This window comes from Ambystoma mexicanum, chromosome 10 (genome assembly GCF_040938575.1).
Source record: "Ambystoma mexicanum isolate Mex_15411 chromosome 10, UKY_AmexF1_1, whole genome shotgun sequence".
Taxonomy (NCBI): domain Eukaryota; kingdom Metazoa; phylum Chordata; class Amphibia; order Caudata; family Ambystomatidae; genus Ambystoma; species Ambystoma mexicanum.
The window spans coordinates 1,234,127,587-1,234,141,847 of NC_090932.1; the positions used below are offsets into that span (position 1 = coordinate 1,234,127,587).

Below are 14,261 nucleotides of genomic sequence, written 5' to 3' on the forward strand. Positions count from 1 at the left end.
CTTAGTACATATTCTAGGCATAACAGGCGGACTACCTTCAGATCTTTGCAGGATTCTATAAATGCAATAGACCAGCTACCCTTATAGTCTTATTATATATCTTCTAGGTTCCATAATAGGCTACCATCAGGCATGTCCTTAGTGCAATATCAGGGATACCTGCCTATATCTTTTGTGTTACAATGGCTAACGTATAGATCTTCTAAGTGCAATGGATAGGTTACCATCATATATCTTCGAGCGCAATGGGCAGACTAATATTATAAGGGTGGAGGAGTGGTGCAAATATCCATGCATGCCATGCTCCTAGGTCCTTATCAGACTTCCTCTTATTAGCTTCCTCAACCTTTTAAATCTTGCAGAGCTAGACAGCAACCACCATCCAAACATTTAAGTAATGATAAAAAGAAGAGTTTGAGGGCCAACTATAGTCCTTAGTATTGTGAGGTGTCAGAAATGTGAGGTGGACAACTTTGTAAGGTTTTCTCAACAAATGCCATTTTATTAACTGATACAGTTAGTTACACACCTCACTATCCCTACCCTGATGAGGATTTCCCTGCCTAATATGAACTAAAGTAAACCCTCTAACAAAGGATATGTGTCCCTCACACTTATCCATACAACAAATAAATAAGGGAATGCATGGCAGTTCAAAACAATAATTGAGTTTGTTTTGCAACAACCGTCTCTTCTTAGAACCTGGGTGAGTTCCCCTTCCCCAGATTTTAAGCAGAATTCTGCTTCCCATTCAAGAAAAGAAGAGAAGAAAATCCTGGTTGGCAACACAGTTCCAATATAGGTCGTTGCAAGTTTAATTGGTCAACAGAAAGTTCCAATACTCTGATAATTTAACAAAGAAAATAGAAGACTGCCCCTTCCCTGCACCATTTATCCTCCTTAGATAAAGGACAACTTTGCAATTCATCAATAGCACCAATTGTCTTGGTCAGAATGATTTACCACAGTTGATTATGTTTTAAAGAAACACAACTTCTTGGCACCTTTACATAGCTCTTCTCTTCAGTAGCACACACACATACATGGTCTCTGTCAAGAACACTTTGTAAACCTTCTTCGATTTCCACCCGATTTACTACCATGCCAGGCCAACTAATTCAGTTCACACCTGGTCTACTCCCATGCCAGGTCTACTCCTTCAAAAGTTTGCCATCCAGATATAGTCCCCTACCCAAACAGCGTTTCACAACAAGTGCTCTTAGGGTTAAGGTCAACTGACCAGAGGTTCATAACATCTTCACAGTATTCAACAATTTGCAGCTTCAAAAAGATTTAACAACTTTTTAGGGGAAACAGGAATCACATTGAAATTCTTTCGCACTTTTCAGTAGACAATTCTCCTCTCCTTCTGAATATCTTTTCCTGGAAGGGCAGTCTTTTTGTCACTCTTTCTTCCCCACTGCACAGGTAAGCAAATACTGACAAGCATAGGATCTTAGTCTGACTCTCTTGGCTTTGGCAATGTGAGTTTATACCAGCATTTACCCTATGTTGTACAAAGTATGGGTATCAGATTTCAACACTTATGGACCTTTCATTCGCCCCCTTCTGCTTTTGGCAATATCGGTTGTATTGTATTTGCCTTGATTTTAGTAGCTTTTGGCTTGGGCAATACTTGCGGGTATTACTTCTCAACAATATCGCCCCATCGGATTGCTGGGTTTTCCATGGACTCACACATTTGAAGTTGGTCATTTGGTTTTGTTATACAAGACTTTCGCTGCTGCTCAATGGTTCTGTATTCAAAATTGCTAAGTGAGCGCTGCTCTCCTGCTGAAGGCCTGCCTTGAACACGGGAGCAGGTACAGAGCACACTGGTGTCACTGCCAGCATGTGAACCCGCCGGGTAAGATGTGAGCCTCCTTTCCCCTCACTGCTCACAGGACTTTTTCTTCTGTGGCTCATTGCGGCCCAGCAAACTGCTTTGTGCAGTCTGCCTTCGCCCACGCCACCTGCAACTGGAGCCCCTGAGGCACCGGAGGCCCTCAGGTGCACGCCAGCCACCTGAGACGGCCTCCTGGGAATGAAAGCTTCCCTCGCCTTCGCTTCCCACTGCATAGCCTCTGCACTTCAGGATTCGATAGAAACAGACCTTCTCAGGACTGGCAGCTGATTTCTGCCACACAGTGTTCCTGGCGTCTTCTCTCTCTTCCAACTTCTATCTGGGCTGTCTGCAAGACCACACTGCTTCTGCTGTTTGCTTTCTCTGCTACTCTGCTTCTCTATGGCCTGCACCTCAGGGGGCTTTTAAACCTCTCTGCCTCCATCAGCTGTGGGTAATTTGAATTAACGATCTGACCACTCCTGCAACATTGTACCTTTTTAGCCCTCTTCCTTATCCCAGTACTTACTGAATTATGGGACTTGTAGTCCCAAATGACAGTCGGCCTGATTGAAAAGGGGAAGGCAGTTCTTTTAGGCCGTTATTATTCACAGATTTCCTTTAATTATACCGTTGGGTGTTAGCGAGGTTAATAGCTTTACAAAGCTCTAGGATTTTGGATGACTTTTTATTTCTCCAAAGGCCTAGGAGTTGATTGTGTTTGCCACTATTTATCTGTGCATCTTGTGGAATGAAAAGCTGATTATTAAAATAAGCCATTACATACTTTGGCATTGAGGTGACAAATGCTGTGTCTCATCCCACAGAATTGTCTCACTCCCCTGTGCCTCTTCTCCTCCCAGCTGATAGGACAAGGAGTTTAGAGGTCTGTATTATGGCCAATGGGGAAGGAGGAAAATGCATAATTTCTAAATTACATGTTTTTACATTTTGTTTTTTTTCTCAAAATCGCACTACATGGCAACTACCTTCACTTTTCAGATAACTGCATGAACATATATATTGTTGAATTCTACATTTTATGGCGAATTAGGGAATACTTATTTTTTTACGGTACGACCTTCCTGGGAGAAGCTATAATTTTTTGTGGTTTGTTCCTGAGCTGAAATAGTTACAAAGCATTAAGCATTAATTTTGCATTCTATCAGTTCACCAACTTTCGAGTTCTCTGAATTATGAGAAGGCCAGAATAATGGTTTTCTTCCTAACTCAAATTCTATCCATCACATATGGTTAATATTTACATACAGCTGACTGTCATTTTGTGATATTTAATATGAGTCCTAGATGAGCTCATTGTGACGCACGGTTCTCCTGTTATTAAGGAGAATGTTTCCCATGTTATTTGGATTGCAAGTATTTAATATAGAAGTCTCCGTATCACATTTCGAAAATCCAGACAGTTTCATTTCTCACAAGTCACTTGACTTGAACAGCTGCTTATCATTAATGTCTGTTCCTACACAGTCATTGAAGATCCATTTGTGACTCTGAGAGGCACTTTATTGGGCCACGCTAGTTAAATGTATCAATTCTGTTGGCTGGCTTATCTGCCCAAAGGTCTTGAGGTCAACGTTTCAGAGGCACAGAACTTTCAGTTCAGTGGGGAAAAGAAACTACATACACAATTCTAACAGAATAGCATTTTAAATTGAAAAGATGTGTTTACCATGTAACATTTTGTATTGCATCTGGGCCGACTTTCCAGGAATGGCATAGTCCACAGTTAACATAGGAAACTACTGTTCACTTCTCCGACAAGTAGACCTCTCCTTTTAAATTGTAATTTTGAAGGTTGAAAAGTGTTTTATTTGTGACAAATGCAAAGTGCTTGGATTCATTTTAGATTTCTGGATCACATTCTGGTGCTGGATTGAAGTCAATGTAACATGCTGCTATCTGTCTCTTTAAGTGAGATTGTAGCTTGTATTGGGCAAATCCAGTAGTTTTCAGTTCCCAGGCACATTTTCCTCCACTTGAGTGCCTGCCCAGTTTGGGTAAGTTGTACTAGGCCCATTTGTGGTCCTTCACTAGCCCTTATGTCAGAAATGTCCACAAGGCTTTCTGGGGCCTGGGTCCAAAATACCGTCAACTATCCCTCCGTAAATACCTCCCCTCTCGAGCCCTTCGCGCCTCTACCTCTAACTCCCTCAGGGTCAGTCGTTTTTCAAAGAAACGTGCTGGAGGTAGATCTCTGTCTTCGGCTGGGGCCTCCCTTTGGAACTGCCTCCCTGCCACCTTGAAACTTAAGGAGAACCATCTACGGTTCCGGAAGCTCCTCAAGACCTTCCTCTTCGCTTCTGCCTTTGCCCCACTTCTCCCCTGCTGACCTGCCTTCTCCCTCGGCACTGTGCACCTGGCCACCCTCTGTCTTTCGGGCCCAGGTACCTGCTCACCCTGCCACCCTCTTGCACTGCCTCGGGCCACCCCTTGCATTGGGGCCTGTATCTGTACCCATACAGTTCCCCACCCACTTTTCTTCTGCACTTATCAGATACACCCTATATGACTAAACCTAGCACCTTTGCCTATTACAGGCTGCACTACCACCACTAACACCCTATTTAATTATATACTTACTTACTTACTATTTATTTTGTTCTCTCCTATGCTCTGCACTTCCCCCTTTTCTCCTTCCCCATGCACTTTCCCCCTTTTCCCTTCCCCATGCACTTGCGCATTCTCAATGTCACTGGGCCTAGTAAGATCGTTGTTTTTGCTTCTCCCCTGTTCCCCTCCCTTTGCATGGTCGCGCTCTGAAACACTTGTGTGTATGAGCGCGATATAAATAAAATATCATATCATATAAATCAATATTTGTACTGGCATGCATATCCCAATGGGTTTCAACCTCAGCCAGCTTCATTCTCAGAATAGGGCCTTGCATGGCCTCTCAGTCTCCGTCACGCTAGAGCTGTATTTGCACCCCACAGCAGGCAGTGTAGATCTTCCGATGAAAAATCGTGCAAGCCATTCGCACCCCGGACAAACTCCGGGGTGCCCAGCTCGATCCTGCCTTAGCTTGGGCTGGTTGACTGTTAAAGGCCATGCCCGCCCTCCTGGCAGGGAATGAAAGCCATAGTGGTAGCAGGATGTTGGGGAAGAAGAACCTCTCCCCACACCCACAAAACCACTAAGGGGCTATTGGATGCCTGACAACATTTTAAAACAAACCCTTTCATTTCCCGGGCAAATATGGAAGAACGATTTTAAGAACTTGCTGTACAATATTCTTCTGCTTCTGTTAAATGAGAGCTGTGGCCTATCATATTTCTGAATTCTAACTTTCGTAGATGGTCTTCTATTATCCAGAGCTGATGGACTTTCTTTTTTCCTGTTTCAGGTTTTTGATGCACGGGACTGCACCACGGCCCATGGCATGTACAACTACATCTGCAACCACATCAAATATGCCACAAACAAGGGCAACCTCAGGTGAGCTCCTGGCCTCACCTTCATGATGAAATGTGTTTTTCATATGATGTAGCATTAGGGAACAAAATCATGCTTACTATTAAGGAACTGATCAGAGAGTTTCTGTACAGCCAGTGGTTAGCGAGTAGAAAGCCACATGGAGCTGGAGGTGGTGAGTGGAAGTGCAGGTCCAGGATAAAAGGAGGAATTTGTATATTAACATGTTAGATCTTTAAAAACATGTTACTTACCTAACCTCTCCAGGCCAGGATACTATTCAAGGCTGCATGTATCTTCTACAAAGTAGTCACGAGTAGCACACCAGTGCACCTGGCAGCTATGCTCCATATATCTGTTGACACATGCTGCTTGTGCTGCAAATTGACCAACCAGCATGAATCGCAACTCGGCCACAAAAGGGAGAACCTGCCAGTAATCTTTTTGTTGTCATTCACTAACCTATGGAACTCTATCCCAATATCAGCTTGGAATGCGTCCACAATTCTCCAGTTTAGCAAATTTCTCAAAACAAAACTTTTTCAACTCCTGACCGAAGACTATTCCCAATAGATGGACATACTGACACACAGACCCAACTCAAAATCCTGCACTATTTTTAAATGACACCAGCCCTAATGCTGGCTACCAACACCCTGTAAAGTGCTTGGCTGCTCTCATGCTAGGTCCGTGCTTTAAACAATAAAATAAATGTTATGCACAAGGGTATATTTAGCGTACATCAAATGAGAATCTTTGTTAAAGTCACAAGTATGTACTAATGTTTGGGAACTTACAGGGGGGGTTGTTGGTTAGTTGTAACACAGTGAATACAATTAATACCCAATGATAAAAGGCACTGTCCAGTCAAGGTTATAAAAAATATCTACTTTATTATTACTACAGCAGACAGTTCTAGCACACTACAAAATACCACCCACCTTGTAAAGGAACACAGAGGACAGACTGTATCGCGAATGAAAGGGAAGCACTATGGATACTGACAGGAGGGTAGTTGGTAAAGTAATCAGTCTTACTGTTGAAGGTTATTTGGTTTCACCACCAAGGAGGCAAAGGGTTGTAACTGTCTCTAGGGTTCTTCAGAGAAGGACCAGGGGGGCAGAACCACAATGTACCTGGTGCTGAAGAAGTTATTGGTGCTCAACAGCCTCAAGGCGGTTCTAGGGCACTTTGCAGTCCTTGAGACAGAGTGGCGGGAGACACCACGGAGCACCAGACGGCAGGCAGTTCCGCAAGCGAGGCTGGACAGACGTCGGCAGGATGTCCAGCGCGGCAGCTCGGGCCAAGAATCATTGTCTCTGTGCTGGTTGGCGGATCTGGACTGCTGGTCGAGGCATCTCGGATGGCTCTGGTGACTGCGGCGTGGCAAAATTCAGCGGTGCAGCCAGATGAGGTTTGAGGACTTGACTGTCTCGAAAATGTCCTTAAAAGATGGATGCTGGGTGATGCTTGTGTGGCAGTCCTCCTAGCTTCTTCGTGTGGCTGGAGTCCTTTCAAGGCAGACGGCTCAAAGCTCGGGAGAGTGTTTGCATGCAACGCCTTGTCCTTAGTTCAGATACTCTCCGGCACTTCCCACCCAGGAAGCTTGCCGGCAGAACCGAGCAGAGCATGCTGTGTGCTGGCTGGGTACCAGTTCTGGAGCTGCTGGATGGGTCCTCTGAGTCTGGTATCTCCCTCTGTTCCCTGGGAGATGTTTAAGGGAGGGATATTGCTTCCGTCTTGGAACTCCTGGCCTTCCTTCAATGGCAGAAGATGTATGGTAGACTGTACCTTCAGCTTAGGTCAAAATAAGTCCTTCTTCTTACTCTTTCAATGTCTTCAGATGATCTGCTAAGTGAGGGGTTCAGCCTTCTTTTAAAGCCAAATTGGCCCCAGTGATTAGTGCAGGGTAAGCCTACCTTATGCAAGAGGTTGGGACCAAAGTGTTCTGCAACAGGACAGACAAGGGGGTGACAACATATATCTAAGTCCCAACCATCTCCCTGTCTGTTGTAGATCAAAGTGTCTCTCTTGTTAATTGAGTCCTCTGTGACTCTTGATTAAAGGGCAGAGTTGCCTTGAAGTTTGTGCTGGGAGCAGAATTCCTGTCACCCCCCCAAACGACAAACTTCTCCCCTCTGAAAGGGGTCTGCTCTGCAGGGACACCTGTGGCAACTGCTGGACCCAGACAGGCCATTCACTGCCTTTCATACAGAGAGGTGGGAACTAGCTTCAAGTTGACGCATACCAAACGGATGTTAGTCCTGCCTTCCTGTCTCTTCGGCAACCAAGCCCACTCAGCAGGCTTGCGTCAATTATCTCTGTAGTATGCACTGCCACTAGCTGGAGGACAAAAGGAATTCAGATCCATGAAGCCTTTGAAACTTAAATTAGGCTGCCCCTGCTGGAGGAAGGTGTGCCTTCCTCCTCCTTGAGATGCTTTGATGTACCGGGGGCTGTCACATTCCAGCTGAATATGACAGGGGAAGACAGTGTCTGTAGGCTGTCTTTTCACAGAGTACATGTGACTATGAGTTTTGTGCAGGAGCAGATGAATTGTGCGCGGAATGGCCTCGTACATTTCTCAGAGTTTGGTCTCCCATCATTAATTTTCATTATTAAAAAATCAACAACAAAAAAAAGCCCTGGTGAGCGCACTCTCCCTGTGCGGATAGTCGAATTCCTCAGTGTGTGTGTGTGTGTCCGTGTTTGTGTCCCTTCCTCTGAAAAAGGCATGTGCAGGGAGCTCTATTCATGATACAGGCCATGCTAAATCCCTAGTAGTTAGTTTCATATACTCCGAATCCCAATAAGGAAGCAATGATAATTGTGTAATTGAATAGCCCTAATTGATGTCTGCAAAAGTGCATAGCCTCCAAGTAAAATCTTGGATGGTTGGGTATGCCTGCACACATCTGCTCTTCCCCATCACTAGACATGCATATCACCAACCCTTGCTATATCTCCATCACTATCCAGACATGATTCTCCTTAAGGGAGAGAGGCTGCTAACACACATCACCCTCGTAGTCACCCCAACATCCAACGACCGCATCCCAAATCTCAGGACGTGGTGAATTATTCCCTGTAATGGCCCTTCACAGCTCCATTAGATTATAACTTCCTATTGTTCTGCCTGTCTGTATTTCACTTTGCATCCAGACACACTGAATTCACCCACAGTGTACTTGGCTCCCGCAAGGAAGTTGAAGGGCAATATTGTGGGCAGTTCCTGCCTTCAAGGTTTGTATCGGGAGGAGAGCTCAAGGACAATGCGCTCACCTTGGAAGCAAGACGACACGGAGCACCACAAGTTCGATCACCGGGTCCACACTTAGAAACCTCTGGATATTAAGCGCGTTATAAATAACCTATCATATATTACGCTAAATTGGATTGCAAACAAACTTGCCATGGCTTCACCAATTGACGCTGGAAGGTCAGAGGCTGTAAGAGGACCAGCTACAGTGCACACCTTTCGACCTTGCAGGCCAGGGTACCAATTCCCCATTTAACCCCAAGACAGCCATTATGGTAAACGTCCTCTACATAGCTGACTGAATAATTGTCCTGAGGAACAATGGTTTAACTTCAGAGTTTTAAGAAATGGTCAACAAGGCAGCCTTACTATGTGGCACATAAAGACTGCTGCTATATTTAACCATAGTGTTAAATGATTTGAATGCAAGGAGCAATGTTTTCCTCTTTGTTAATTTTACGAAAGTGAATCAAGATTTAACAGAGAGGAGATTGCACTCATAGGACGCAGTGGCCTGGGCAGGATTAGTTTAAGGGCAGTCACCTGGAGAATGTGATAGAATGTAGGTTATTGGACAGTAATGCACTGGATTTGGGTGAAGTAAAGTTCAGTTCAAATTAGGGCTGTACCGAATAGCACATTTCGTATTCGGCCGAATACCGAATAGTTCGTCAACTATTTGGCCAAAGCCGAATATGAAGCCGAATAGTTGCTTTATTTAATAAATCATGTTCCAAACTTAAAAAAACACTTTAAAAAAAACAAATAAAGCACCATTTTAAATGCATTCAATACTTTTATTTCTCTTCATTGTAATTAATGTAGCATCTTTATTTAAAGTATAAAAGCCAGAAAAAAGCAGATTTAGCCAAAATGAAGCGACCAAATGTACAGAAGATTGTTGCATATTCAGTGCCAGTTAAAGTAGGAGGTTTCACAAATGCAAAAGGACGGTCTTTGTGAATCAGATGCATTGCATTCTCTATGCAGCTGCAAAGTTGATGCGGTCTAGTTTCGAAACTTCTTTGCAGCTCATACAGAAATGTATAAAATGTTCATGTCGGCTCATGCAGGACACAAGTCAAGAGGAAATCTGAAATGCGTGAACTCCATCTCACAACTATTCACCCCACCCAAACAAATGCTGCTACCTTTTCACTTATCCTAGCTACTCGTTCTCGCCAATAAACAAACATATGCAACTTATAATTCCTGATAAAATATCAGATAATATTAAACTCACGACTCAAGTCCTTAAAAAAAGAAAAGGGGGGACTATGAGGTACACAATGGTAAGTGACATGGCAGGAACTGAAAGTATCTATGCACAGTTCTTTCAGTTTGTCTTTTCCAACTGAAAAAAGTGCACATTGCATACAAACATTCCCCAAAAGAAATGATTTTCCTGTATTGTTACAGGCTAAGTATAAAAGATGAGCACTTTTTATGTCTAAGAATCTGTAACAAAACATGTCCTAAAGAGCAGATTACAATACAAGATATTTTTCAGCTGTGTGATAGCAATTTGTCTGGTCTAATTCTGTTCGGTTTTGCAAACTGAAGTCTATGGGCCTCATTACGAGGCTTGCGCTCCCGTAATGAAGGGGGCCGGTACGGGACCGGCCCCCTTCATTACGGGAGCGCGTATTACGAGGTTGCCTTTGCGGGACCCGGATCAGACGTCTGGTAAAACCAGGCGTCTTTTCAGGGTCCCGCGAGGGGAAGAGGGAGGCAACAAAGGGGCACTTGTAATGTGCCTGTTGTAACCTCCCTCCCATTCCCATTGAGCCCTATGGGGGCTCAAATGGGAATGGGGAATGGTTCCTGCAATGAGGACTTACCGGGTAAAGGAGCCCGGTTTGGAGGCAGCCATGCAGCTAATAGCTCCATGGCTACCTCCAAACTCGTAATGAGGCCCTATATTTGCCTTTCTGAGTTCATGTTGCATTGTATTCAAATGAGAATGTCAAAGTATTCGGCAAGAGCTGAATAGCAAGAAACTATTCGGCCGGAGCCGAATAGCTTTTTTTCATCCAGAATTCAGCCGAATACTTACTCGAAGCCGAAGTTCGGTACACCCCTAGTTCAAATGTATACGGGTGAAGTATTTGCAGTACAGATTAAGAAAAGGCCATAGTGATGCGTACGTGCGTCATGGTGATCACTCGTGGAAATCGTTATTTCCAACGATTTATATCACTGGATACCATGATCACCAGTGCAGATTCCATATTTCGCAAGAAGTTTCCTTTCCCTTGTTTTGAGCAAAGAACAACTACTTGGATACATGTTTTCAACACCTCTATTTGCCTTTTTGCTCCTCCTTTTACACTCCCACCTTACTTTTTTCTATGTTGCTGCCCTCCAAAGCCCCTTTTCCACTTTGCTGTTCTACCCAATTAAAAAACAGATAAATAATACATTTTTTCCCAACTGACTAGGGGTGTACCAAATAGTGAAATTACTATTCTGCCGAATACCGAATAGTTGGTCCAGCTATTCGGCCAGAGCCGAATAGTGAGCCGAAAAGTTGTTTTTTAAACAAACATGTTCTAGAACATAATAAACAACATTGCATTGAATAAAATAAGGAGACATTCTATTGCATGAGTATTCATATTTATTAATTGGGCATACATATCTCACTAAGTTTATTAAAAGCTTATTAAAAGATAAAAAGAAATTTAAAAAAGCAGATTTTACCCCATCGGTTAGATGCAGCCAGGGGTGCCCCTGGGATAACATTTTGGGTGGCTGGGGGGGTGCACTAACCCTTCAAATGTTGGGAGAGACGCAAACTTCAGAGACTGTGGGGGAAGGGCAATCTTTGGGAGATATAACTTCATTATGCATGCTATTGAGACTATTTTGGTGACGCTTCAATGTTACAAGCAGTTCAAACTCTTCACGTTTGAAACCACAAAATTAAGGACTGTTGTGAGAATTACCTGTCTCCTGTTGTCCCTACCTTTCCAATTACTGTTAAGCATAAACTGGTACTCAAATAGTATTATGGGCATCAATTGTTCTTTGTTTATTTAAATATTCATGACTACAGGTCCCAGAATGCTCTGCATCACCACTTGGACCAATCTAGCCCTAATGAACTAGATAATGGAAATGTTTGTTCCACTTACACAAGTGCCTAATACAACCAAAAGCCACAAATTGGTAAATAGCAATTTGGGCAGTTGCGAACCAGCATGCAAGACTTTGGCTTTTTCTGCATTCAGTGTCCACGGCGAGTCTTCTGAAGCGCGACCTGCAAGTTTCCTGGGCTAGTCCCTGAGCCTCAGAGTGCAGGATAGGCAAGACAAACTTTGCCAGAGCAGTTTCACCTCTGTTCGGTAGATGGATAGGTAACAAAAATGCTGAAACACTCATGCAAAGCATGAGCATTTCTATTTTGACTAGGTCAGTGCCGCCAGGTGCCATTTCAGACCTGTGGCAGCATTGAGCTTTCCCTTCAGCTGCCTAGTGAGGGAGCAGAAGGAAGAGGCACACATTTGCACAAGCTCATGGTATTATGACCTGCGGTGTGCTATATCAGATCTTTCCGACACACATTGTGTATCTGCCATTACAAAAGTAACACTTATGAATTAGGCCAAGCACATAATGGAGACGTGTTTCCCCTATGCGTTTGACCTGGGCACACACAAGTGGAGAAAACTATTTTTGAGAATCGCTGCCATGTTCCGTAGGACTACCAAAGAACCGTAAGCAGATTTATTTTAAAAGTGGGGTTGGATCTCGAACGAGCTGTTTCAGTCTCTTTACAAAGTAGAACATTGCACGGTTTGTTTTCTGTTTTCAGACAGTGACAGGTCCAAAAGTGACTGCCAAGCTTTTCTCTCGCAGGCTTGAGATGAGCACGGGTGAAAGCTGCCATTTGTACTGAGGTTAACACAACGTTCCCGGCAAAGGCTTTAAAACCTGACACGCACAAGCATCCAAATGATGTCAGGGTATCTGACTCAGACTCCAAACAGACATTAAAGACCACGAGTTGGACGGTATCCCAGTGGTATTACCGCCCACGTTAATAGGGTTACCGCCAACCGGTCCGGCGCTATTAGCGCCAGATCAAGGGTTGGACGGTAACTGTAATTATTGGACCCAATGGGGAATTTTCGGTGCGGCGCTAATCAGGCCCGAAAATGATAATTATTGTGGCGTGTTTACCCCCAGCTCTGAGCTGGGGGAAAACACGCCAGACCCATGTTTGGTCAGACCCTTAAATGCGGTGGTAATCGCGTTACCACCGCATTTAAGGGCTGCTGCCCCAACTCGTGATGAGGCCTAAAATAACAAACGAAAGATCTGACATCGGGATGCATGAGGGTGGCACTATCGGAGGGTTAACCCTTCCGGCCAGCCCTGCGGTCATTATGGGCATCACATTGTAAAGCAGCCCTGTTGCTTGTTTTATTTTTGAGAATAGTATTCTAATGCCAGCACCGTTCCTATGAATAGGAAAACTTCTGCAACTGGCCCTCGGATCATCGACCTTTGTCAGTCGAAACTAATGATCACAGTGGGTTCTAAAGCTTTTAAGATCTGTAATATGTTTTTCATGCACATTTTAAACAACCTGTTTTGTTCTTGAGATCAAGCAGTAATCGAAGTAGTTTCTGCATTCCTTTTCATTGTTTAAAGCTCTCCACGCCCTTCTCGCCTCCGCCCACCAGGAAGGTGAGCTATGCAGAGAAGCAGAGCCCCCAGCATGCACACACTGTCATGCAGTTTGGGAAAGAGATTAAACATTTGACAGGCCCCAGAGGAGGGAGTGCCGTTTACATACCTTAAATGGGAAATTTCAGTGAAACACAGCAACATGCCTGAATGATTCCAGGCATCCAGTCAAAGAGGAACCTATTCAGCTTCGAATGATAATTAAGTATTCAGCCGAATGTTGAATAGCTCATATTCAGCCCGAATTCGACGAATACTTACTGGAAGCCGAATTTCGGTACAACCCTACAGCTCAAACTCCATTCCAAAACGGTGGAGCGGTGTAAAAAAAAAAGCAGTCGATCCCACCCCCTTCCCCAACTTCAGCACACTCTCCTTCCTTTCTGGAAAGGCACTTTTGTTTAATGTCAGTCCTTTTTACACAGGCAGACAGTTGCTCCTTAACTTAGTTCAAAGGCTCTCTAGATCTCCAGAGCAGTCACCCTCTGCTCTTGAAACAGCAAAGCTGGATGACCATGTGTTCAAAATGGCCTTCGGAGGGCAGCCATTTGAAAAGCCGCGGAAAAACGTGATTTGGTCTGGATACCCTTAAGAGCACCTTGGGGAATGTAAACAAGTACTGAACAGAGTAGGGGGCAAGTAGAAGCCAGTGTGGGCTGTCTTTCTTTCAGAAAAGGAACCGTTTGGGAGATCTGATTACGCTGTGTCCACTTCTTTATGAAAATAGTGATATGGTAAAGGACCACCTGTTAGAGAAAAATCGCTCTGCTAGGTTACCGCATGTTATGTTATTGGGCATTTGTATAGCGCCTTTTTCACCATTGGTATGATTTCAAATCACTGTGGGTTGAACGCCCTCGGGGACATGTAGTAAAAAAATACTTCTGGTGGTTAAACACACTACTGCCATCAGTAATTGCAATACTGCTGGCCATCCCCAATGTAGATGACATTACTGCCTAACGGTCGTAGTGGCCTCCCAAAGTTCAGATCATCTCTGAGCCAGTGTGAAGAACATACCAGGCATGGCAC

The 14,261-nt window shown here is 44.1% G+C and overlaps 1 protein-coding gene across 2 annotated transcripts in view; it reads left to right on the forward strand.

Annotated features, from left to right (window-relative positions):
* NOS1 (nitric oxide synthase 1) overlaps nt 1–14,261 on the forward strand; it is an 833,905-nt gene that overhangs the window by 601,201 nt on the left and 218,443 nt on the right. For both annotated transcript variants that reach the window (XM_069619207.1, XM_069619208.1), the window contains exon 7: nt 5,208–5,299. In XM_069619207.1, coding sequence (XP_069475308.1) covers nt 5,208–5,299 — 92 coding nt within the window. The remainder of the gene's footprint in view (nt 1–5,207; nt 5,300–14,261) is intronic.